The 27,868-nt window shown below is 44.3% G+C and overlaps 1 protein-coding gene across 8 annotated transcripts in view; it reads right to left on the reverse strand.

Moving 5' to 3' along the window:
• The window catches only part of DLGAP4 (DLG associated protein 4), a 360,647-nt gene that overhangs the window by 30,060 nt on the left and 302,719 nt on the right, over positions 1 to 27,868 (reverse strand). The window contains exon 1 of one of the 8 annotated variants that reach the window (XM_077335351.1): positions 23,505 to 23,864. The exons of 5 other annotated variants lie outside the window; for them this stretch is intronic. Coding sequence is in view for 1 of the 3 variants with exons in the window: in XM_077335349.1 (XP_077191464.1) it covers positions 23,070 to 23,100 (31 nt within the window). In the remaining 2 variants the exon portion in view is untranslated. Of the gene's footprint in view, positions 1 to 9,710; positions 9,956 to 23,069; positions 23,256 to 23,504; positions 23,865 to 27,868 lie in introns of those variants that run through there. 2 more of the 8 variants (XM_077335349.1, XM_077335350.1) reach the window with 2 other exon arrangements.

A 27,868-nucleotide genomic window follows, 5' to 3' on the forward strand; every position in this document is an offset into this window, starting at 1 on the left:
AACCACTTTGCACAGTGAAATGACTGTAGAATGCAAAGGCCTCTCACAGAGTAGGCTGCTATATTCTAAAATGAACGATTCATTCCCAACTGCAGGGGAGATCTGAAAAAGGTTTGGCCAACAGGCCAGTCTAATAGTGTGAACTATTAATTAATGGTTGAGCATTTTTAAAGCACTGACTGTATTGTAAGCATCAGGATTTCTGACCGATTACAAAACAATTTAGTTAATTGTTTTACAACACCACTTTCAAAAAGTATTCTGGCAGAAAGGTTCTTTATAAACGTGAACAATTCACTGAGTGCTACTTTTCTTTGGCTTTTATCCCAGAGCATCCTGATCAGATTACGGATTAGATCCCACATGGGATTTCTGCAGATGAAAGGGATTTCCTTTCATGAAGCATAACTTTCTCACACTGCAACCTCACACTGCTTCTGGGAGGAAAGGGGTGGGGGGGAGGCCTGGAGGTCTGCAACAGGAAGGGGGAGGGAATTAGCAAAAATTGCCTAGCTTTCTGCCAACAGAAATCCTCCATGGGATTCACATGCTGGTTACCAATAAGAAGAGCCGAAACATGGAAGAGGTACTCCCTAGTTACTGCAGAAGGTAAACTAGAGTTAAAAATAATTACACAGTAGTCCAACAGTACAACAAAAATATATTTATTTCAACCTGCACTTTCCCAGCTTCAAGACTGAAGTAAAAAACAATTTAAAACACACAAAGGTATATATTGAACAAAAATAATTAAAATAATTAAACAAGTGAATTTATAGATGGGCCAAATAGTATGATTTCACCCAGCATAGGAGAGAGGTATGCCCACTGCTATTCAAACCATGCTGAAATGGCCTACTGAACTCTTGTGCTATTTTGCTGCCACAGATGAACATGGGCTACCATTCTGATTTGCTGCAGAGACTAAGGCTTTCTTGTGTGAGGGACACAAGAAAAGGAAAGCAGATCTAACTAGAAGCAGATCTAACTAGAAGAACAAGTTCTCGTTATCACTGTTGAGATCCTGCTGCATTGTAGGGCCTGGAGTCAATGTAGCATTCATGCCAGCAACTAATATATGTGCTACTGCTTCTCAGAGAGCAAGAAAAAAAGAACTTTGAAGATGAATTCCATGTCTTTGAAGGGAGGCAGAGGCTGTTTTTTTTGTAAGATGAGCATCAATCAGGTCTTTCATGCCCAAATGATATGCTTACAATTCTCATTTTTATAACAGTTGCATAAACTTGACTGTTGACTATATATATACACTGGCAAGTCACTGTAGTAAGAAACAGTCACAGAGCAGGTCCCAGGGGATCACTGTTAGTCTCACCAAAATCCTTGCAGTGGCGTGTAGCACCTTGCAAGCATTCTGATAAGACATTTTTGAAAAGATGTCCTGCTACTTTTACAAGTCACATAGTGAATGTACGTTCATATATATGTTTTAATTATGGTATGCTTATCTTCTGTAAGCTGCCTTAGGAAGCGTTGAAAGGTGGGATACATGAACATTAAATGCATACATGAAGCTGCTTTATACTGAACCAGAACATGCGTGTATCGTCTACTCTGACTACTGGTGGTTCTTTCATGGTCTCCTGGAAAAGATAAAAGAAAATCTTCCCAAGTATCACTGCTGGAGATGCCAAGGATCAAACCTGAGACTTTCAATATGTGTTTGCCTTCCCACTGAACTACAGTCACTCCCTAATAAACCATGGTAGATTATTATTTTAGATCAAATCACCCCCCCCCCATATTTGAGTTATAAACCCCCCCAGCATGGTTACCCTGATCCTTGAGGAGGGACATGGCTCAATGGTGGAGCTTCTATTTGTGTCCAGGAAGTTCCAGGTCCAATCTCCAGGACCTGTGTTAAAATGATCAGGTAGTCAATGGTGTGAAAGACCTCCACTTGAGACCTTGGGGAGTAGCTACTGTCTGAGTAGACAATACCGATCTTGACAGAGTAATTGTTGACTCTGACTGGGGCAAGGGAAGGAAGAAGACGGTTTTGTGGAGAGCTGTCATGTTTGCTGCACCTTTCTCACTACCCAGAGCTGCTTGAGTTCTTCCATTTTGTACTTCTGCAATAGCAGCTCCAGTCCTACCATCACCTATTCAAATGTGCCTGTTTTATGGGAGTGTAAGGCAAGGCTATTCCTAGCTCAGTTTGGTTTTTCCACAGTTAGTAAACAGCACCCAAGCTTAGAGTTTTTTTTTTACGTCAATGGGTCACTGACAGGGCAGCAAATTGTTTAGACATTTGATTTTGCACCAAGGAACCTTAAATATTTTTTCAGGCCTGTGTAGAATGGGTAAAAAAAAAATTAAATATATTATTGGCTACTAGGAACGGGAGTATTTTTAAAGCCTTGGTTATGATAAAAGCGATTGGTCAAGTACAGCAGGGGTAGTCAACCTGTGGTCCTCCAGATGTTCATGGACTACAATCCCCATGAGCCTCTGCCAGCAAATGGTGGCAGGGGCTAATGGGAATTGTAGTCCATTAACATCTGGAGGACCACAGGTTGACTACCTCTGAAGTACAGTATTTCTCAAACTTGCCGTGCTAGAACAGCCAATTTTTCAAAAACGTATTTTCCTCTTTACCAGAACAAAAGTATGTCCTGTCTCTTAACCTTTAGTATTTCATTGATAGAGTAGAGGTACTAAATAGAGATTTAATACTTCACGACTCTAGAAATTGGTTTTCAGAAACAAAACAGAAACAACAACATACCACCAGCTCTAGGAGAATACTGCAAACACTTTAAGCCTGTGCAACATCGCATAGAGACAGTATCTGCTGCCCTCTATTCAACTTGGTGAACACCACTAGAGGGTTCAACCTTGTGTCAAGCTCTCTGAAAACACGGCATCCAGCCACTAAGAACACAATTTGAATAGATACTACCTCGTTATGATTAGCGGCCATGCTGGTTTCTAGCATTTCATTATTAACCATTCTCTTATGTATAAAAGAACATTTTGATAGTATTTTCTTATATATTTTCTATGACAACCATTGCAGATCGACACAACCCACTGGGCTTCAGTATGAGTTGAATTCAATGCTCTTCCCAGTATCCCACCATTCTATAATGTTGTTTATTGTTATTACTAAGTTAATGTTATTGTTATCACCACGTTATTATTACAAATGGAGTTACCTGTATTGTTCCTGCTTCATGTAACCTGTCCTGAACCTTTGGGGAGGGCAGTATAATACAATAATAAATTTTAAAAAGTTGATGTAATATCATTTTTTAAATGTCCAATATATGACAAAAGTCAGCACTGCTGTTGTGCCTAATTTCTTGGTATCAGGTTTTAAACAAACAAACAAAATCTGCAGCACATATATTCTGCACTTCTAACAAAAAAGGTTCTTAAGGCAGGTGACAGAAGAAAAGAACATTCGAGATCAAGGAATGGCAACCTAATTTGAAATTGTATTGTTATTCAGCACATTCACAAAGGTAAAAATATCTATCTGGTAACATGGACTAGAAAAGTGTACTTTGGAATAATACTGGTAGACAATCAACTTCTGAATAAGAAACACGGTCATGATGGAGAATATGAATATTGTTCAAAATGCTGAGTCTACTTACTTCCAAAGCATGTACTGAAATGGAAATCCCTTTGTTGCTATAGTAGTAGGGTTAGTTAACTATTAATTTACCTTTCTTTCTCAACAACCCAGCATGTACTACAAACAAACACATTTGTTTACACTTTACCTGTTAACTTCATCAAGCACTAATGTTAACTACAGGGATGCAAAATATGAATCTGCTTCTTATGTGGGATTGAATCCTTAATTATAGCAGGCAGCTCAAGGGCAACAACTCGCATAAACTGTAAAATCAGTTTCTTTTGTGCGTAAAGAAAAATAGGGGAGAAACATATGCAGGTTAAGACAAATAATTTCTGGGATTCAAAGCCTGACACTACAGAAACTTGTCTGTCAAACTGTGCACGATTTTCTATATTATTTAATGGCAGGAAAGAAAGCACTTAAACAAAAAAGCACAAATTAAGTCCATCCTATAGAATATCACATACAGGAAACATAATAATCTCACTAGCCCTTCCATTTAAAGGAAAAGAATTAATTGCAGAAACAAGGGAAACTTCTCAAAGAGCTAAGCCTGAAAGGCAGCATACCTTGATTAGAATGAAATGCAATGAAAAATATCCTAGAACCGGTAGCCTTTTTCATATTACAAACCAATTAAAGATGCAATCCTCTTTGGAGAGAAAAAGTAAAAATAAAAGGGCAGAACGGAGGCATCTTAAGACTATTGATAGCTTCATATGTGGGAAGGCAGAGGTGTGTATGATTCATGTGAGCTGCTTTACCAACTCCCTTCTTTCACACTAAGGAGTTTTAGAAATGTCATCTATAAAAGGGGAGTTTCTAACCAAGGCAATTTTTCTTCAGAATTCACTTTCAGACTCCCTGATGTGTTCTTTTGTGAGAATGAAAGAGAAACAAGTTGCCCATTAATGCATCGTTTGAGAAAGGCTAGAGTTGAAGAGCCCTGACCTGGATGCCCCAGGCTAGCCAGATTCCATCAAATCTCAAAGGCTAAACAGAGTCTGCCCTGGTTAGTATGTGGACAGAGGACCACCAGGGAAGTCCGGGGTCACCACGCAGAGGCAGGTAATGGCAAACCACCTGTGAACATCTGTTGTCTTGAAACACCTGTGGAGTCCCCATATACCAGCTGTGTCTTGACAGCACTTTCCACTACAACCAGAGCTGAAGATATTTTAGCATTGCAATGGGTACAACCCAGTTATAAAATATAAAACTTAATCCAGTTTCTCAATTATGGCCAAAATATAGAAAGTTAGAACCTGCCACTCAACATTCTTTACAAACAAGTTTAATCTTTTCAACTAAGAAACAATGTAGTGTGTAGAACACAGAATAATTCCCACAGATGACCATTCAGAAACCTGGAAGTAGAGGATTCTAGTCAAGACTGGATTTCTCAATAGATGGTTGAATATCTAATTTGCAAGTTGCACAGATGATCATTTTAAAGCATGACTAAATGCTGGACCAGAACCCACACTAAGAGAGTAGCTTTAATTTTGCATAAAAATTGAAAACTCTCTCTTTATGTGAGTTCTGATACAGAATTTGGTGGCATAGACAGCAATCCCCCCCCTGCAATTTGTTTGAGGACAGAATCAAAACAGTGGTCGAAGATAGTATATTAGGAACAAAGTCAATATTCTTATTGGTTTAAAGGGAAAAGATGACAAATGATGTGGAAGGTCTTTAGCAATTCATTCTTGGGTACTTAAGAACCATATAAAATGGTATTTTAAGTACCTTATCTAACCGCTGAAGATTTGGTGTGCTACAACGAAGAGGGAAAAGATACTGTTGGTTAATTTTAAAGTAAAACTGCAACAAATTCATCGGAATATCACTTGCATCAGTTGTTCTTATGATAACAAGGAGTTTCACAAAGATAAACAAAAGGCAATTGTGGTCCATATTATGGCTGATGTATCTTCGACATATAGTTTGAACTGTTGTGCAGACTTTTGCAGCAACATGCTACTTACAAAGACAGATGTGAAAATATAGTGGAATGTTGTTAAGGTCAAACGAGAGAACATCCAAATTTCAACTTCCTGTACTTATGGTCAGATCCTTTCCTGAACAATCAGCTGTGCAGCAAGGATTTCTGGTGAAATTAAGGATTTCAGTTCCCAGGTCTCCTGTGCACAGACACGGGGCAGTACAGATCACACAGCTCATGAGGGTCTTACAACATCTCCTGTTCATAATATGAATAACAAGAAACCTAGTGCAGTACATATATGACAAATAAATTAGGTATTTTCCATAAATGCACCCTATAACTGAGATGTGTGACAAGGAGATGCAAGCCCAAACTAACTGTACTGAAAAAATAAAGGAAAAAAAATCTTTCCTTGCAGCTCACTTTCCTGGTTTCATACCAAGGACTGAAGAATTACACAAGCCATTTTTTTTAAAGTCACATTAGGTCATCCTTTACAAGCATACACCAAGACAAGTCACATTACAGTGGTGAGATCATAGGTGTTACACAGGTCTTGGCAGAAAGTCTGATTCATTATGAGGGTAAACACAACAGCTGCACTTTGAGACATTCAAAACAAGAACTGCGGAAATGAAGCAAATTGGAAGTGCTTTTACCATGTCCTATGCCCTTCTACAAGTCGAAAGGAAAACTTGGAGCCTACCGCAGTTTGCCGGATCTCTCTACCAAGGCCAAAGTCAATTGTGTAACAAACGCTGCATCTGAAACACAGCCTAGTAGACAGCTATTTTGCTTGTGAATTACCTATTTAATGAAATCAGTAAACTATAGTTTTGGGGGCTTCCAGCCACCTTCAATAAATAGACCTCAAAAACAAGCAGGCACCGAATGTTTGTGTTATCAAATAATGTGGTATCGGTATCCTATCCAGCCAAATTCCCATAAGCCATGACTTCAGTGCCAGAGCCACAACTCAGACCAATGCCATATTTAATTATATTTCATCCCCAGAATCATTTCTGCAGTTTTTCAGCGTCCTTCAACTGCCGGGGTCAAAAGGGAACACAGGCTTAGCAGCAGAACCAGACTCCTCCTGTCTGATTCATTCAGTGACATGGCAAGTTTGTGACATCACAAATTGTTTCTGCACTGACTGCCTGTGACAGGAATGAATCAGTCAAACAGGAGGAGGCCAATTAGAGAGCAGTGGACCAGGTTTTATGGATACTCCAAGACCTTGCAACCGACAGGAATAGGAAAGCAAATTACAGAAAGGACATGACAGCTTAATGAGCTCTGCCTAGTGGATTTCAGCAATGCCTGCTAAATTTAGACTTCATCCAAAGGGTCTTAAAAACACAAACCATAATATCCTATGCATTAAAACACATTTCTATTATGGAAGTGGTAATAATTTCATAGTACACATTCACTGTGGATGGCAAAAGGGTGTGTGACAGACCATGTGCACATGGACATTATACTGTATATAAAAGAAATGCAACTGTGATGACAGGCAGATAAGCAATGCAGCCCTTCACCAGTGCAATAAGCCTTTGCAGCTTAGGAATCTAGTGTAAACCCTGTCTCATTCTTGTAATAGCAGCGCACATTAATGGCAAACTGCCAATGACTTGCAGGATGATTGGAATACATGGAGATGTTGTGGGCGTATTAGAGCATTTAGTGTATTACTGTTTTATTGTTTTTATTGTACTTTAAACTGATTTAACATGCTGTAGACTTTGGCCACCTCATGAGAAGGAAGGAGAAGAGCCTAATGCCGGGAGTGATTGAAGGCAAAAGAAGAAGGGGACGACAGCGAATGAGGTGGCTGGATGGAGTCACTGAAGCAGTCGGTGCAAACTTAAATGGACTCCGGGGAATGGTAGAGGACAGGAAGGCCTGGAGGATCATTGTCCATGGGGTCGCCTTCCATCCTTCCGAGGTCGGTAAAATGAGTACCCAGCTTGCTGGGGGGTAAACGGTAATGACTGAGGAAAGCACTGGCAAACCATGCTGAGTCTGCCATGAAAACGCTAGAGGGTGTCACCCCGAGGGTCAGACATGACCCAGTGCTTGCACAGGAGATACCTTAACCTTTACTAGAGTATGATGCAGAAGATTTTGTTTCTACTTACAATAGTCAGCAGGTTACTTTCAACAGCATCAAACCTAAAATATCCCGAAGAGGAGGATTGCTGCATTAAAATAAGTCCTGCAGTAATGACCATTCATCTATAAGAGCAATCATTTGACTGTATTGCATAGCCTACACTTAGGAAGCAGCATTCTAGAATGCAGCACAACTTAGAAGGGAACAGTCACCAGGTTGTTCAAAATTGACAGCGAGGAAAAGCAGAAGCAGCAGCAACGCGGAGGACATGGTTAATTATCCTTTTATGAGCCCATAACCCTTTTTTGTTCATCCCAGGGATGAAAAGGGAAGAAAGAACTGAAGGAATAGAGAAACAGCATTGATCTTACTTTATGGAGCTATTCATGGGCTCTCTGTCAAGGAGAGGGTAGACAGAAACAGAAAGAGTATAAGAAATCTTTCTCCATACCTAACTGCTGACTTAAAGTCAGTTGATGAAAAAGGCTGGCCCAGTTCTGTCTTTGGATTCAACTCATTAGCACAACCATTGCTGTGTGCAGCAATACTATTAGAAATCATTACTTTAGTATTCTAGAAGGGAACTGCTCCCATTATCCTTTAGGAAATGTAAGATTGAGCGGCTGAGAAGGATATAAAAAACAGTTTCAAAAGCTGCCATTGTAGTAAGAAAGACACCCAGGATAAACAATGATGAACAAGAGAAAATGTTTTTTAGCAGCTTGTGTAATTCCTATATACAGCAGTCTGGCAAACATGGCCTCCCCCCTCCCCTGAAAAGTTTTGCAGCCATCAATCATTCATATTACAGATAAACTATTTTCTGCAAGAATACAGATATAAGAGCATGTCCACAGTTATTAGCTCACATTTCTTTAAACACCAGATTTGATGTTTTATTAATAAGTACACCTTGGAATAGAAAACTGTACAGTTCATGCAAGAATTACAAAGTTGGAGGGGGTATAAAGCAGAAGACACTGCAATTCCTAAAGCTATTTTACTGTTAAACTGGCAAGAAGACAATGGAGTTGTAATTGTAAAAACAGGAATGCAGTACTGAATAAACATACATGCAAATATACATCCAAGGACAATTTATTTCAGCTGAGTAGCAATTTAATATATCAACATAAAGTTGGCAATCTTTAACTAGTATCAGAACATCAGAACTAGTATCAGAACATCAAAACTCCCACCACAATAGGGGTGACCCAGAGAATGGGCGTCAATATCTCTAGCTAGAACTATCCAGTTGTCTCCTGCTTCCAAATTCTACTTGCACCCCAAGTTACAGCCTGGACAGCCTTTTCATCATCATCTGATTTGAGACCAAGTGAAACTTTAATCTCCAACTTTGTTAGAGCAAAGTCCCCCATATTACATTATACCGTAATCGTTTTTTATATCTGCACAAGTAAAAACACTTTTTAAATACTGCTAATCTTCCCAATTACTCCTATGAATGCTTACCAGGGGAAAAAAGGCACACACAGAGATACTTCTAATATCTGATGTGCTCCCTAAACTAACATTCAAGCTCATCTCAATGATCAGAGTCTAAACTTTGATACACTACAGCTCGACAGAGAACTGCAGCGCGACACGGCCACACCATGAAAGAGCCAAGCTCACTTTCCCTAAAGCAGGGATGGTCAAACTGTGGCCCTCCAGATGTCCATGGACTACAATTCCCATGAGCCCCTGCCCTAAAGTTTTAAAAGCAAAGCATCCTACACATTTTCAAGTTCTCTTCTTCAGAAGCGGCATACAGTTATTCTTACCATAAAGAGGCAATGGGTTTTGCGTTTAGAAATCTCACTGAATGGCTGGAAAAAGACACCCACGAAGGTGTCCAAGTATGCACGTCCAGCTTTTTAACAGCAGTTCAGAGTTGGCCCGTTTCCGGGGGAGCCCCAGCGTGTGTTCGCCTCCGAGCCCTCACGGGAAGAGCGGCAACTCTGCTGCGCGGCGACCCGGCCCCCTCCCCGGGGGTCGTCCAGAGCTAGCAAGCGACCGAGGCGCACGCTCCTTACCCGCGTGGGATTCAAACCCAGGCCACGGCCCAGCCGAGCAGCTTCCATGGGGAAAGGCTGGCTGGCTCGCCCGGCCTCCCAGCCAGCCAGCCAGCCAGCCAAGGGGTGGGCGGAGAGAGCGAGGCAGCGCCGGCCCCGCACCGCGAGAGGCTCGAGGGGAACTTTCCTCACTCCTCCCAGCAGCACTCCGGTTGAGTCACAGGCGCTGCCTCACCCCACGAGGCAGACGCCGCCTGCTCACCAGGGCTTGCCCACCCCCGCCGCTGCAGGGAATTCCCACACCCCGCCCGGGCCTCGCCTGCCCCGCGGCAACCCTCGGGCCCAGCTGCAGCCAGCCAGCCAGAAGCCGCCTGGGCCCAGCGAGCCCCGCGCCAGGGAGGCAGGAAGCCTCGCTGGCCGATGCGCCCTCGCCGGACGGGCGGCGGCAAGGCCAGAGCAGAGAAGCCGCGGGCCTCATCGGCAGGTCTTCAATCCACGGGCGCTGCTTCCAGGACTCACGCAGGGAGCTCGGCCTCTCCCGTCCCTTCGCTTCCCCTGGGGGACGCGGGCGCTGCCAGTCAGTATCACTGCGGCCAGCTTGGCTGCGGTTGGTAGGGTGAGGCAGGGTGCGAAGGAGGGGGCGGGCTGGAGCTCGGGGCCGCCGGTTCACATGGCCTTCCCGCACAGGGTTGTTGTGGGCAGGAGATAGCGACGCTGCCCCAACTCCTTGGAGAAAGGGTAGGATAAAAACAGAGATTCTTGCAGATGGGGTTCTGCCTGAGAAGTTGTGTTAAACTTTTTAAAGCAAGAGCACACATGGACTCCTTATGCCTTCATGGTTGAGATGGAGAATGCCTCCTTGCTTTGTGAGTTAGCACACAGGACTAATAGTTGCAAAAGGGTAGCCATGTTTGTCCACTGTAGAAGAGTGAGATTCCTGCGCAGTAGCTCCCCATAGACCAACAAAATGTCCAGAGTAAAAGCTTTTTAGACTCAACACTCCCTTTGTCAGACGCAAGTCATGTTGTATCTGCCAAAGGGAGCTCTGACTCTCAGAAGTGTATTCCATGGACACCTTGACCCTGCTGGCCTTTAAGACACTAATGGACTTGGCTCAAACACAGGATTAAGGAGGTTATGGCCTTTTTAAAAAAGTAAAAATCAAGTAAACCCATCCCTGTTAACTACAAAGAAAAACAACTCTGAGCATCTGGGCAGTCAGTGCTTTGCCACATTAACTGAAGGGTACAAACAAAGTCATGGCTTCTGGTAGTCTGGCTCAGAAAGATAAAACAGCAGGCACTCGTAGTCTTCATTTCCAAAACCATTTGGGTGTGTGGCTTCACAGGATGCAAAAAGCACAGCTGCCGCATTCTTCTTCATTGCTATCACTTGACTGACTTACGGCAGTCTCAGACTTTAAAATGTAAGAAAAGGGACGTGGGCTCATCTAGTTTTCCCCTTCCTTGTGAAATAGCTGCATTTTGCAAGCTACTTCCATTTAGCCCGCTTCCAGCTGATTCCCAAGCTACTGGACTCTGTTGTGCTCTCTGAGGAGTAATGTTAGAGAGCTCTTAAAAAGGAGATGAGTTGTAGAGAGCACTCAGAATTAAAAGGCTAATCTAACTAAAATGGGTTTGTGGAACACACTGCATGTGGTGAAGAGGACCCAAGAGACCACATGTCATGCAGTGTTTTAAATAGGATGCACTTAATGTGCATGCTTCCTAAAAAAAAATGTGCCTCTAGCATCCCCAATAAGTTGGGGATGTTTTAATTTCTATATCCTTCTGGATATAGCATAAACTACAGCTCTGATAATAACAAGTATCCTCAGTGCCTGTTTTGTTTTCTCTTCTAATATACAATGAACTTACTTCACTACATTTAGACTAAATGTTTTTAGAGATTCGACATTCATGACTGGACTGGGAACCTGAATTCAGGAAGGTATGGAATTTTTCACATCCAATTTTGATGCTGCTTGGTTTCATTAGAAAAATACTGGATTTATTTGCAGATCTGCCTACCGATCATAAGCTTTATCAAACTCTAAAGTGACTGCTTATGAGCCTCTTGTGGCGCAGTGTGGTAAGGCAGCCGTCTGAAAGCTTTGCCCATGAGGCTGGGAGTTCGATCCCAGCAGCCGGCTCAAGGTTGACTCAGCCTTCCATCCTTCCGAGGTCGGTAAAATGAGTACCCAGCTTGCTGGGGGGTAAACGGTAATGACTGGGGAAGGCACTGGCAAACCACCCCGTATTGAGTCTGCCATGAAAACGCTGGAGGGCGTCACCCCAAGGGTCAGACATGACTCGGTGCTTGCACAGGGGATACCTTTACCTTTACCTTAAAGTGACTGCTTAGTAATAAAATGATTATAAGCAGATTCCAGCTGCAAACCCCTAAATCAAGCCAACAGGATCTCCCTGTTGGAAGAAAGTTGGAATGCAGAACATGCTTTGCCACCTGCCTGAAGACAGGTACCAATAAGAAGCCCTTGCTTTTTATAATCTGAATCTTCAACCTCTTTCCTGAGAAAGCTGTACCTAAAACACATGATACTGAAAGCCCTGGCCATTAATTTTGGCCACAAGAAAAAAAACATTACAGAATTTAGACTAGAGTACATTTAAGGCAGCGGGCCGTAGTGCCTAAGGATTGGAGATTACTAGATCCAGAAAAATGTCCATTACACTATGACAATAAAGCATTTATAAAATTGCAGTCGCATTACACTATGCAGCACTGACACTACAATTATGCAGTATATTATGCAGCACTGACACTTTTCAGCATTTGTAAAGAGGGCCTGCAAATAAATACAAATAAAACCTTGTATTTTTTTCCAAACTGAAAAGTTATATTATACTTGTGAATTGTTATGAATCTTTAGTTAAGTATGTAGCTTAGGAAACTGATACACAAAGCAGCCTCAATAAGAGGATACATTATTATCCGCGAGTGAGAGATAAATGACAAAAGCTGAAATTAATATGTGTCCATTTTACTTTTTTAAAAGCAAATCCTGAGATAATTGTTCTGTTCTTGTACACTCACTGGGTTTCAGCTTACCCTCACCTGTTTTTACTGTACATGAAAAGTTATCATCTAAAGACTCTGTATTGTCATCTTCAGACCCCTGTAGAATAACATTGCTAAAACAAACAGGTACGTGCAGTTCTGCAGTAATGAAATTCATCAAGCAAAGTGCTTAGTTACCTCGTCTGAGGAGCTGGTAACCCCTCGAGGATAAAACCAAGTTTTAATTACAGCTGAGAGGCCTGTTCATATGGCTCTGTATTAGTTGCAAGGTTAAAAAAAAAGTTAATTACAAATATCTCAAAACAAGCCATCCTGAAAGCAACTGTGCCAAGTGTCACTAGCATAATTGTCTGACTACCCACATAGAAATGAATGTTGGATAGGAGCCAAGTTGTGTTCAATCCTTATTTTATCCAACATAGTGAGATCTTGTTGCTTTGACAGAGAGGCAGTATATACAATGGACTAATTCTGACATTATTTTGCAATTTTAAAGCAATTCTGTGCTTTCTTCCCTATGAAGTTTTTTTTTGGTAAGAACAAGGAGGAAAAGTTTGTTCATTAGTAGAGGTAAGGAAGTCCTGTAAATCCAGAAGGATATAAAAATTAAAACAAAATTCCTAAGCTGGCCACTTTTCAAGAGTGCTACAATTCAAGCCAGCTCTTGATGGGTCAGATGGATCCTACACCATTATCCCAGTCAAAGCACATTCTGACCTACAAATTAATTACAATTGGACTATACTTCTTTTGTGTATGTACATGCATGCTTTTAAACTTCAAGCACACTACTCCTGAAGAATGGAGGAAATTGAAACTGCTACTGAGAATCGAGCACCTGCAGCTGGGCAGAATCCTGGAGCCATGTGTAAAAGCTTTTTAAAAGCATTCTTATAGCCCATTCATACTGGATACAGCTTCAAGGTCCAGAGTGACACCTACTGTACACAGGATGGATTGTAAACAGAGGCTGAAATAAAAGCTCTTAATAAACTGAAAATGTTTCCTGGCATTTGAATTCTGAATTAGCATTTTGGCACAACATCTGTAAATGTAGTAGTGCAGAACATAATATGCACTATTAGCTGTGAAAAGCTCAATAATGTCTGAAGACATTTTGTTTCAAACATGTGCCAGAATCTAGATTGCACTCCTTGCATTTTGTCTGTGGCAAATAGTGAGGAAGCAAGAATAACATACAAGGTCTTTTTTTTAAAGGAACCTTGCTACCAATAACACATAACTGGAATATACATAAGATGGTATAAGGACTACATTCATATCCTCAAATTGAAGCACATCCCTTTATCAACCGAAGCAAGCTGAAAATAACTGTTTTTGTGTAAAAGATTGAATTGCAAAGTCAAGTGCAGTTGGTCAGGCATTGCAATTATTATGGAGGATTTCTTAACTGAATGGTTCAGGATATAGAAAACATTATCCAATATGTCACCAGGGATCACCCACTGACCTCACTTAGGACAGTGGTCCCCAACCTTTCTGAGGTTGGGGACCGGCAGGGCATTGGGGTGCGGCCCGCGGCCGCGCAGGCCACGGCCCGCATCGGGCCGCGCCCGCGAGCCGCGCCCGCACGTCGGGCCGCGCCCCCGCGAGCCGCGCCCGCACATCGGGCCGCGCCCCCGCATCGGGCCGCGGCCCGGCCCCGATTCCCTCTCCCCGCCCTCCCGCAGTAAGAAGCTTCCCGGGCCGCAAGCTTGCGGCCTGGGAAGTTTTTTACTGCGGGGGGGGGGGGGCGGGGAGAGGGAGCCGCGGCCCGGCGCCATGGCCTTCGGGCCGCGGCCCGCAGATTGGGGACCACTGACTTAGGACAACCTGTTCATTTCTATAATGCCCTGTAACTATTTGGGCTATTCTAAATATTCAAATCTCAGGTTCTGGCTATACTATCTCTACCAGTTAACCAAGCAGGACTTCAGTTACAATATTATGGAAAAATATAGGGGGGGGGGGGCTCGTGATACTCACTGAGGGGGATTCCCCCTCCCACTTTCTTGCCAGGTATAATGTGACACTGGAGTTGTACTTCACCTTCTGGCACACACAAGTTGTGCCACTTGTAGCAGCAGGCCCCACAGGGTTCCCAGGCTCCAACAATGACTGCCAGAGGTAAGTGCATTCTCTGCACTTGCCCAGAGAATACTGTTTTACTTGGGGGGTAGGGAGGGATTAACCTCCCTTGTTTTGTTTTTTTTTTGTTTACAATTTCTGATTTTTCTACGAAGTTGAGGGGTTACCCAAGTTTGCAGAAAAATCTGTTTGGTGCAACTGTGGCCTGATCTGTGGATTTAGGTATCCATAGGTAGTGGGCACATTTGGGAAATAGTATATAGATATTATGAGCCTCTTGTGGCGCAGAGTGGTAAGGCAGCCGTCTGAAAACTTTGCCCATGAGGCTGGGAGTTCAATCCCAGCAGCCGGCTCAAGGTCGACTCAGCCTTCCATCCTTCCGAGGTCGGTAAAATGAGTACCCAGCTTGCTGGGGGGGTAAACGGTAATGGCTGGGGAAGGCACTGGCAAACCACCCCGTATTGAGTCTGCCAAGAAAACGCTAGAGGGCGTCACCCTAGGGGTCAGACATGACTCGGTGCTTGCACAGGGGATATCTTTACCTTTTTACCTTTTTAAATAGATATTGCTTTACCAAGTTACTCTTTCTGATGTATTCTAGGCATTTATGCTGGACTCTTAAATGATCTTGCCAACATTAGTTAGAGCACTGCCTCTATTCTCCGTTACACACATACAAACACACACAAATCATGAGAAAAGCTCCAGGTCTCACAGAACAAGTTCTTGCTAAAACTTGCTTTATTTATTTATTTAGATTTTTATACTGCCCTTCCATAACACAGGTATGGAAAAGCTGCAATACAGATTCCTCCAATGTGATCCCAATGGCATTATGGGCATATAAGAATTTCAGATGTGGTCTTGTTTATCATTTCTACAATGTAAAGAGTTTGATCAACTTCATAACTGCCCAGCTGCCACCATAGTCCATAAGCAACTGCAACTCAGATACAAAAAGCATATGGACTGTATGATTCAAACGTTTTAGATAATACTTTTAAGCAATATACAGGTTCTATATAGCTGCATGCCAGTACATTTTGTACAAGCAACCAAGGTAAGAGTGCATCCTTCCTCAAGGGAATATATGAATCATAATAAAGGAAACCTGATTTAAATCAATACATTAAATGCCCTTCCATTTCAATTTTGGCTTTAATTCTATACTGCATTATGGTTGGTTTTATTTTTTGCACAAGCTCAAGATGTCCCTATCAATCCATCTTTAATGAATTCTTTTGCTATCTCTTCAGTGACAAAGGGAACTGACAGGGTTTAACCCAGGGAGTTCCAGCAGGGTTATGGTAAGAGTCTGCATTCTTATATAAGCTGCTTGTTTTGAAGCAGCAGCAGGACAGACTGTGGTACTTTGATGGACCCAGGTACATCTGCTTCTCTTTCTGTTTCACAGCATGGACAACACTGTGATTCAAAGCCCATTACTGCTTCACTGCAGTTACCACATCAGAAGGCAACCTTGAAAAGCTAGTTTGCAGGAAGGCGGAAGAGATGTTGTCTTGGTTATTTCTCCTGATAATAGCCGCTGAATTATTTAGAGGCCATTAAAGAAAAATTAAAAACTCAACTGTAGGACAAAATAGCAAGACAAGTGCTGCGGTGCTTATCCAGTGCAATCCAACCCAACATGGCCATTGAACCGCTTGGTTTCACGCATAATTTGATGGAGAATTGAGAGCAGGTTGCTTCACCTAGCAGTGGCTTGCAACATGAGATATTACTGGCTCCTTTAAGGTAATTTGAGAAATACACTAGAGGATTCTGAGACCTCAGAGCAAAGCAGCATAACCAGAAGCATGTAGGGGAATGTTTCCTTGCTGCCATAACATGGATATGGCAAAACCTTATTGTGTTAACTAGGGCGGATTTTCCGTCCTTCCTGCACAACAAAAAGCTACCAAACAGTTTTCAATTGGAAATGACAGATTAATATCGGACTCATGAGTGCCTTGTTAAAGTATTGGCCCTATAGGAATTCATGAAACAATAGTAGTATGAGAGAAGATATTGCTCAATTTATGCTCTGAAAGGAATCATCACTAAAACAAAGGGGCATCTGACCAAGACACTCTGGAACCAAAAAAATGATATGCCACATACTGTCACATCTTATCATCATCATCTAAAATTATTACTATTATATTGGATTTGTTCCCTGCCACTCTCAGCACGCCGTTTTGTGGTGGGTTACAGAATAAAACCCCGTAATACAATAAAACTCCCATTAAAACCAATTAAAATTAACATGAACCAATACATGCACACATGGCAATAAAACAAACCCTCCCCCACAACAGGACAACTCCCCCCACCAGGGCAGGAGGGGAACATCTGTTGACCGCCACTGACGGAACAGAGCATGGTGGAGTGTCTTCCTTAGAGGGCCTACCAGACCTCCTCCCTGCACTGGCCTCAACCATAGACTTGGCGGATAAGCTCTGTCTTGCAGGCCCTGCAGAATGCTGAAAGCTCCAGCAGGGCCTGTACCTCTTCCAGGAGCTCATTCCACCAGGTAGGGGCCTGAATCAAAAAGGCCCTGGTCAAGGCCAGGTGAGCTTCTCTGGGGCTGGGAACGACTAACAAGTTGGTATACACAGAGCATAAGGCCCTGCTAGGGACATAGGGCAACAGGCAATCCCACAGATATGTGGGTCCCAGAAAAATGGATAAAGCAGTACTTTTAACAATGGAAACAACACATATGAACCTACTCAAAATAGGAAGATTAATCCCTGGGCAATATCCCTGGCTTCCATCACCATCATGTTTCCTTTAAAAATTTGCCTTCACTTTTTCAAGAGCCCCTTCAAACAACTGGAATATCCTTACTACTGAAGCACCAATTATTATTATGTGCTTGGTTCAAAGCGTGATTCCCCGTCGGAAGCATATACAGATTATTCCCTAAGAAATCCCATCCGGATAGGAGGGCAGATTGATTTAATGCACTGCTCATCTGGGAGCAAGGGCCTGTCGTTCATGAAAAATGCATGACTGTCAGGCAGAATTCCCAGTCTCCTCGTTAGCAAACAAATTTACAAACACTGTTTAGGAGCCCGTTTAAACAAGCAGAAATTAACTGCACACAACATTCCACCCCTCAAAATCTGAATAGCTGCTGGTATCCCTCTCCACACAACCATCCATTTTAGGAAGACCACTCTTAAATTTTACAATAAAAACTTAGAGTAGTCAATCAAAGCTGGAAAAAGTCATTACTATGTATCAACAACTGTCTTCACTCATTTCTTCCCTCCAGTTTGAGAAGAAAACAATCACAGAAAATTAAATCCCCCCTAAAATTTAATACAATTGTTCTGGTTGCCCAAGTTTTCCAAACATCTTCATGACCAAATATGGAATTGTGTGGAACCAAGCCACCCACTATCTCAAACTTTCATTTCATCAAACTTTCACTATCTCAAACATTCATTTCATAGAAGGTTGTACCACAGTTAATCCAATTACAGACTCAACCCATATAAATTGAAGCTGCATTTATGAATAGGGGAAAAAAGAATAAAGTCATCAGAGAAGTCTATGGAATTTGATTGAAGAATTTCGTCTCTGAAGCAAGAGTGTGTGAACTCTCATTACAAGGCTTTTCTGGCACCCTTGTCCTCTCAGCTACACTAGATGCCTTCTTTATTTGTTTGTGTAGTAGCTTGGCCAATGTAAAACATAACAGATAACAGATGCCTGACAACAGCTATCAATTCCTTCCTTTAAAAGCTATTATTCAGCTGTAGGAGATGCTTGTAAAGAAAGTCAGTTTACGTTTTCCCAAAACACTTTACAGACAGTCAGTAAATCAATCTTGGGCTACAATGATCAGAACTGGTCTTAAGAACTAGCCAAGAGTTTACACAGACAATCACATAGGTCGCATGCCTAACCACCCCTCCTGTGCAAAATTAAGACGAACCTTAGTCTGGACAGTATAAGGAGGGGAACAGATGCATCAGCAGTCAGAGGACAGCTGCAAATTTTTTCATGGCTGAGTCAAGGAATTGCAATTCTTTTAAGGAGTACCCTCCCAGGCCTCATCACACAAATAGATGACAAAACAGTGTTGGTTGATCTGTACCCCTCAGACTGCAGCTTTGTATAGCAACTAGAAATCATGGAGGAGAGAACTAGTCCCCTGTCACCAATATGCTTTAGGCAGGTGGGGCTCCTCGCCCCCATACGAAGGAGTATTTCATCATTTGATGAAGTGGTACTGCCCAAATAGATTTACTGCCTCACCTGCTGTCTGACAGACCAAGTCCCCTTGCCAGCATCCAAGAAACCTGTTCCAGTCTGTACAGGAAATATTTATCTGTCATCAGACTGCAAAACCCTATTACTCTAAAATAGGTTTCCTTGTTATTTAACTGCATGAGCAAGGGTGACAGTCTGTTGTTTACTCAATCCACTAATGGTAGCAAAGAGCTGCGAGATCTGATTAGCAAGAGGCTTTTAGTTTTAGAATCCCTAGAGCAGGGGTAGTCAACCTGTGGTCCTCCAGATGTCCATGGACTACAATTCCCATGAGCCCCTGCCAGTTGCCAGAAGGGGCTCATGGGAATTGTAGTCCACAGACATCTGGAGGACCACAGGTTGACTACCCCTGCCCTAGAGGACTCACATAGCAATCCTAAATGGACTTGCATCCTCCAGGCCCACTGAAGACAATGGATTTTTCTGTTTAGGATTGTGCTGAGAGGCTCAAGGTTAGCAGATACATGGATTCCCACATTCTTCAAAGCAGACAGTGTTTGGGTGGAGTCTAGCTCTCATTTTAGTAAAAGTTCTAAGGATTCAAAGTTATACAGTTGTTTCCTTGTTGAGTTATGACTGAGACTAGTGTGGGAGAATGGGTTTAAGTGCTGTGCTGTTTTCCCACCAATCTTGTCAGATCTTGGAAGCTAAGCAAGGTCAATCTTTGTTAGTCTTTGGATGGGAGACTACTAAGGGAGTCCAAAGTTGCTGTGCAGTGGCAGGCAATGGCAAAACTTGAAAACCGTACAAATTGCCTTGAAAACTGGCCGAATTGTGGCTCTCCAGATGTCCATTACCATGAGCCCCTGACAGTTAGTTTGGCCACGCCTACCCTGCAGGATTGCCATAAATCAGCTGTGACTTGACAGTTCTTTCCTCCATCACCAGACTTCTGAATTGCCCAAGATACAACCATGCTTTTGAAGACAACCCCTCTAATGAATGCTCATACACACAGTGAGGTGGAGCCAGGAGTTCTTTAACTCCAGTTTAATGCTGTTTCAAGAACTATTCCCCCCCCCCCCCCGACACCATCCTCAAGAGGGGAACCATCTACACAAAGCACATTTTTTCAGCCCTGTGCCATTTTGGGTAAGATTTACTGTTGCACCTTCCCCCAACTTGCTTTAGCTTGCTGCTAAATCTCTCCCAGCCTGAGACAAACGCACCAGCTATTCAAAGAAAGGGTAGCATCATTAGCAGAGGAATGGAATGCCACTTATACTGAATCATAAAAGTTAGACATATGAACCATGAGAACAATTACCTTCACTAACCAGAATATCGCTGTACTGAACTTTTAGAGAGCCACGTAGCTCAAGTATTTAAAGCAGAAACAGCAGCTCCACCGGACACAGAGTAGCCAGGAAGAATTTGGCATAACATTCCAGTATCTCTTTCTGAAAGCTTCAGCACTCCTTATCAGCCTGTTACAGTACTGACCTGCATTCAAACGCTGACCTAGCTTGACACCACTTAGTTTACAAGGCTGGTTTATGTTCAGCGTCAGGTTTCACACCTCACCACCTGCTTATGTGCTTGACTCACATGCACAGGGCTGCATTTTTTACTACACTGGTTCTAGAACTCCTTAGGAATTCCCCTTGCAAGCACTGTGGGCTGGGGCAAAGAAAATCCACTTTCTGGAAGGGAAGCAGCTGCTCTGAAGCAAAGGACAGCCAGTCTGTTCTATGGGGCTATCATGCAATAAGGACCATTTGTCAATCCCAACATGAAGACATCAACCCCCCCCCCCCCCCCGCAGCTTTCCAATTTTTACAGGGAGAGCCACAAAGTCCTTAAAATCTGGGTCTATTTTCCTACAGAGAATACAATCACCCGGAGAAGCCAGTTTTATTCCATAGTCCCTCTCTAGCCAAGGGAAGAGTTAGGCAGAGGACACTGAAGCAATATTTTGGCCAATTAAGAACTCATTAACCCAACCTAAGAGGCATTTCAGGCTTGCTTTCCCCTGTAAACACAGTGTATCACCACAACATCTTCAGTTGTAACTGACAAGGGGATACTTTGTTATGGAAACCTGCTCATGTAAGCAAACGCGTGCCATGAAAAATCACTGTTGGAGAGACAAATCTAGTGTCTCTTTCACTAGGAGAAATAGGACAGCACATTAAAACATAATAATAAATTAATGAAGGACACTATGAGCACACTCATGCCCCTTCCTGCTGCTGTAAACAGATGACAAGGCAGGTAGCTTATTTTGGGATAATTTGTGGCTCCAGACAATTTGTTCTCATGAGTTAAAGTTCATCAGGATGGAAAAGATCTCTGTGCATATGAGGGCAGGGAGAAAGAAAAAACTGAAAGACAGGTCTTACGGGAACCAGAGCTGTGTGAATTTCCTTCACATTCAACTCAGTCTCCTCTATTTACTGTATTACTGTATTTTAATCTTTTTTTCAAAGCCAAACTCCCTGAAACAGCCATTAACATTACAGGGCACAGCAGCATTCCTGTAAACAAAAAACAATACTTCAGGTAAGAGGTCGGGGAACCATTTTATTAGGAATTGCCTTCTGCTGTTGAACAGCTCAGATTTATTGGTTTATAGCGTTCTTTTTTTACACATCCTGATGTTCTTCATTACATTCCCCCACCACCGAACCCCCCCTACAACCCTACTGATTTCATCCCAATGAATTCAAATGTAATAAACTAAAGCAGAGATTGCACATACATTTTGATGCCACCATTTCCTCTACTTTGTACTTTAGATCAGTGGTCCCCAACCTTTTTATCACCGGGGACCAGTCAATGCTTGACAATTTTACTGAGGCCCAGGGGGGGGGTAGTCTTTTGCCGAGGGACATCGCCACCATCACCTGAGCCCCTGCTCCACTTGCTTTCCCACCAGTGCCCCTGAATTCCCGCCACCCGCTGGAGGGTGCTGCCAACAGCAGCTGTGCAGTGCCACGCCAAGGGGGAGCCCCAGCCATGGCAGCCGCTGGAGAGCACCAAAGGTGAGCTGGTGGCAGAGTAGCAGGGCAGCCCCCAAGGCAGTAGCTGGGGAGAAGGATGAGGAGGAGCCACGGCCTGGTACCAACTGATCCACGGACCAGTCCCAGTCCCCGGACCGGGGATTGGGGACCACTGCTTTAGACAACATGTATTCTAAAAGGATTTTAATGGGTAGCTTTTGTTTTAATTTTCGTTTAGCTAATGGAGTAGAATACCGTAGTAACTGTACAAATCTGGGACAGGAGACTTGTAAGTCACACTCACATGAAATACTAAAACTCCCAAAGTGGTACAAGTTACAAAAGAGCAAAATGGCACCATTATTAAGGAAAGCCTAGCTGATTAACCACCAATCTGTGTCATGGCATTACTCTGGCAGCAGCAAACACACAGAGGCTCATGCTTGGAGCATGACAAGATATAAATATAGCAAAGTGAGACCATAGTCTGTCATGATCTGGAATGGCACAAGTAGCTTAAATATATCACAGTAAAAGGACAACAGTCCTTAATCAAACACACAGCCATGCAAAAGGCAGGAGTGGGGGAAGACTTGTGCACTCCCCATCCCATAATACCTCCCTCCCCCTCAAAAAAATGTTGCAAGCCACTCCAAAGCTCAGGATTTAGCTGAAAATGCAATTGGATCAGCAGGAGGTGTGGAGAAGCATAGAAAACTAAGCCTTTCCTACATTCAAGCGAGCTATCCCGACCCCCACCCACTTAGTCAGCTCTACATCGGAGGCAATTGGCTCACAACAGGAAATGGGCATTTTCCTTTGCGTCCAAAGGCACAGCTAGCACATCAAGCTACCTCTCGATAGGCAGAAACCGAACGATGAATGCATTCAAGTGACAGCACGACCAGAACAGAAAAGAGCAGCCCCAAAAGAAGCACAACCTTGAGAGCCACAGCGTCGTCCACGCAAGCCGTCCCGAGATGTGCATGCCACACTGAAAACCCCCGAAATCTTGTCCACTCACATTGTTTAAATAGCTCCAGACACAAAGCCATGAGAGACACAAAGAGGGTGGGGGGCGACGGAGAAAAGGAGGAACAGAGAGAGCGAGAGAGAGAGAGTTGAGATGATGGTTGTGGAGAAGGGCACAGAGGAGACGCTCTCCTTCCTTTCTCTCTGGAGGGGAGAAGAGAGGAGTCACTACAGCGCCGGCAGGAGGACAGAGGCGGGTTTCACCAGGTTCATTGAGAAAACAACAAGCCGCTTTCCCGGGCCCAGGAAGGACGGACGGACGAGGGGCAGAGCTGGGCGCCGGCTTGCTGCGGTGGGGGGCCTGCCCTTTGGCGATCCGTCTCGCAGGCTGGCAGGCGGCAAGGGCAAGCGGCGCCCGCCCAGCTGACCGGTGCTGAAAAGAGACAAAGTGACAGAGACGCACGGGAAGGGGGGGGCGCGCACTCACCCTCCGCCCTCACGCCGCCAGCCCCATCCGCTCCGGCGAGGCGCTTCCAAGGGGAGGGGCATCTGGCTTAAAGCCCCGGGTTCGCCACGCCCACTCTCCCGCGGGCCGCGCCCGGCGCTGGGGCGAGGGGAGCGGAGGATGCCGCGCTGGGGCGCCAGCAGCAGCAGCAGGGGGAGCGCGGAGGCCGGCACGCAGGCAGGCAGGCAGAGCAGCGGCGCCGGACGGCGGAGGAGGCAGCCTTGCCCGCGCTGCCAAGGAAGGAGAGGGGAGGGCGCTGCTGCTGCTGCTGCTGCTGAAGCGAGCGCTGCAGGGAAGGCCGGGCGAGTGTCCGCTCCGCCTCAGCCCGGGCTGCGAAACCAGTTCCAGCTAGTATCCCGCACATGCTCACAAGACGCGCCGCTCTCCGAGGGAGGGAGGGGAGGGGGGCGAGGCCTCGCGCGGAAGAGGCGGGGGCAAGGGGGAGCCCCCACAGGGGTTAGCAGCTTGGCACCCCCGGTTGGGGAGGCTGCGCGACAGCGGCCTCCGTTCCCCCCGAGGCGGCGGCGGGGAAAGCGCTGCACGCGCAGACAGATGGCCGACAGGTGTGCGGGCCCCGCGAGCTCCGGCGGGGCAGGGGCAGGGGCGGGGCCGCGGCGCACGCTCTTTGAAGTCTCTCGCCGGCTGCCGCCAAGGGATGCATCGCATCGCGGTGCTGCTTGGCATGGAGGCGCTGGAATACGCGCCCTCCTCTTTGTTTGCCTCCTGAGGCCCCCACTAGTCGCCCACCATCGCTCCGTCCCAGCCAAGCCTAGAGAAGTCACCAGCTACCGCCCCAAACGCCACCGTACCCTGGATGGCTAAGATGAAGGGGTTTTTTTTGGGGGGGGGGATGAGGGATTCCTCGGAATGCTCTGATGAGTCACGCGCAGGTGGCAAGGCCCTCTCCTGCCTGTGACGAGTCAAAACCACACCTTCAGTCAGGAGAAGTCTGCTGAAATATTGGGATTCACTAAATGGAGGTGATCAGTAGGGCAGTAGGGATCAAGAGAGGGTCAGCTTCATTTCCCCAACAGAAACCAGTTGGATTCCTCTGGAAAGTGCACAGCAAGGGAGAGGGTCCCTTCTAACTACCCAAAAGGTTCATGGGACTGGCACCGACAAAAGAAATCATACAGAATAGGGACTGTAGTAAGGAGAAAAACTGACTGAGACTCAGCAAAATAAAGAAAAATGGGGGTGGGGCTGGGTTCAACAATAGACTGGCAGATTCACAGCAAGTAAAATCAACAGAAGTTTCTTGACTTGGAATTTCTTTGATTCTCCAACACATCTAGTGTGTTAACTCAGAAGCAGGCTGCATTGTGTTCAGTGGGGTTTACAGCTAGAAAAATGAGCATGATACAGGTGAATTTTATGGCAAAGACTGCAGTGATGCCACCCCCCTCTCCTTGCCTGAGAGTACCCAAGAGGCAGTGGGCAATCTGCACAGTAAGTGAGGGATTGCCTAATTCAGGGGTAGTCAAACTGCGGCCCTCCAGATGTCCATGGACTACAATTCCCATGAGCCCCTGCCAGCTCATGGGCCTCCCAGGGGCTCATGGGAATTGTAGTCCATGGACATCTGGAGGGCCGCAGTTTGACTACCCCTAATTCCTCTCTTTCTTCTTGTCCTATGAGGTAGGATGTCACCACTCAGCCTCTGCCCTTTCCTCAGCGTCTGAGGTTTGAAGCACAGATGGAGGCCACTCTCTCTTTCTCTCTCAAACGTTGTTGTCTTAAAGGGGTCACAGGATTCCCCAGTCATAACAAGGTCATTGTCAGCCTTGTGGCTCTACCTCAGGATATCCAAACCACAATGGTCATCTCTATCCTGCCCATTTGTCTCCATAAAGGGAAACCATCTCCTCTCACCCTGAAATCTGAGGAGCTTAGTGCTTCATTTCCAAGGAAGAGGGTGGCCTATTTTAGAGTCAAGGTCTCCTGTGTATTAAACAAGGCATTCTGAATTTCATTATCACAACACAGACTATTACAGAAAAAGGGGAAAAAAAGATGTTTTCCAGTTTTGCTGTACATGGTTTTGAACCAATTAAAGGGTGGGGATTTTTTTTGACTACAACAACATTCGAAAAGCAATTCATTAGGGAAAACTGTGAATATATTTAATTCTTTTGCTTGCAAAACAGAAAATAGTATACTGAGGAATTGTGGCCAGACAGCCAGTCTAGAGGTGACCTTTGTGCTCCTGGCAAGTGATTTTGCACAGCAGGTTTCAAGTAAAGCCCATTATAAGCACGTACAATTATATGCGGTTTTATGCTTAGTGCTAAAAGACCATTTGAGATACAAGTAGAGTCATTTGTGTATAGTTTAAAAGCACGTTGCACAGTATGCCAGAGTGACACAATGCATCATAGTGTAGATATATAAAAACTTGAAACAGTGGATTGTTCTATTAAAAATTAATGCTGAGGCTGATCCAAGGTACAGAAATCTATGTGTGTGTATGTAAATTGGGATATTCAGGATTTTAAACTTGACTCTAAAGAAAAACATTAATTTTTAATATAGTAGCAGTTTATTTTTTTAAGGGATTCACTTAAGACCTTATACATTTTATAAATGGCATTTTAAATTTGATTTCTTTCTCAACTTTTTAACTGTTGAGAAACCCCTGAAACATTCTTCAGGCTTCAAGAAACTCCAGAAGTGGCGCAATTGTGCAGAACATGGTAGGGAAGCATAGCTGTGTACAAGCCCACCTGGGGCCTCTCCCCTTCCCATATAAAAAATAATTAACTCCCACCCATTCAGGAAACCTTTCCAGGGCTGTCATGAAACACCCTGGTTTAAAATATATCAAGTACATATTGTCAGTATAATTTTTTCAGCGGTGGGTAGTTGTTTATTTGACACACACACACACTCACTTTTGCTAAAGTGAATATTTTCATGAGAAGAATAACTCAGAGAGCCTAACTACTCATTAAATGTCTTGCAGATCCTTGCGCATTTGTGAGTTCCCTACTGAAAATTGTTCCTGGGCACACAGGGCCTGGTTTGGTTCATGATTGTGGTGCAAAACACAGTGTGGGGCTTCAGTCTTCCCCTGATATGAAATGGCCCTGGGATGGCACTTTTTGCCCAGTTAGGGGTTCCAGGTGTATTCCTAGGGTATGCCAAGGTTTCATAACTTGGCAAACAGCAAACTCCTGAATATTTGGCGTGGATTCTGGGGAGGGTGGGATTTGAGGAGGGGAAGGACCTCAGCAGTGTATAATGCCATATAGCCCACCCTCCAAAGCTTCCATTTTCTTCAGGGGAACTGATCTTTGTGGTCTGGAGATAGAGTTGTATCTTGAAAAATCTCCAGGCCCCACCTGGAAGCTGGCAACCCTATACCCAGGGATGTTTCAGGTCAGGAAAACAGTGGAAGAGTTACAATCACCTCCTCCCCGAATGCTGTAGTTTCAGTCTGAATTGGGCCCATGTATGCCTTGGGACTGAATTCTCAGGAAAAACTCCAAGTGCAGACCTGAAGACCCAGGAGGATATAGGGACAATGTTACTGTGATGGATGAGAGGCAGGGGGAGCAGGAGATGCTGTGACAGTTACAGTGGATGGAAGGGGATATTCATGTCCCTGTGCCTGGGAGGATGTGGAAACAAAGACACTCCTCCAGACAGGGAGTCTCCTTTCCAACTGGAAAGGGAAAACATGCTAGCCTTTGATGTGTTAACACCTCTTCACTGGAGGGTCCAGGTTCTCATGGGTTTGAGGGCACATGGGGCAGGGCATGAAAAGGGAAGCTTGTGGTCTGGTGTTTGTGAATGCATTTGAAGTGTGTTAGGGGAGCTGCTTCTTCTGTGTGCTTGCTGTGAAGGATGGCAGAGGAGAAGGATCAAGACAGGGAGCTGTGTTAGTCTGTCTTTGGCAATAGAAAACAGCAAGAGTCCAGTTGCACCTTAAAGGCAAACAACATTTGTAGCAGGGCATGAGCTTCCATGAGTCACTCCTCACTCCAGATACCAGAAGTGATGGGAATGATGCTAAAGATAGTTCCAGATGCACTAGCAGCAGGCATCCAGGAACTAACAAAAGACCTGATACCCAATGGAGTGAAAGTACCTGGACAGGAATTTTCCTTTCATTGATTTTGTTTAGTGCCCCTAGATCTGTTCTTCTAGTCCCCTGCATTTGAGCCTGGCAGAATCAAAGGAGTTTAATTAGAGAAAGTGTGCATAGGTCCTTACCCACCTGCCTTGCCTGCTTGGCATGCTACAGTAATGCACCCCATGGTATCAGTCTGGGCAACCCACAAAAGAGAGGGGGCCTGGATTTTACCCAAGATGATAGCGATGACAGAAAAAGGGTGAGCAAGATA

The sequence above is a fragment of the Paroedura picta genome, chromosome 4, assembly GCF_049243985.1.
Source record: "Paroedura picta isolate Pp20150507F chromosome 4, Ppicta_v3.0, whole genome shotgun sequence".
NCBI lineage: Eukaryota > Metazoa > Chordata > Lepidosauria > Squamata > Gekkonidae > Paroedura > Paroedura picta.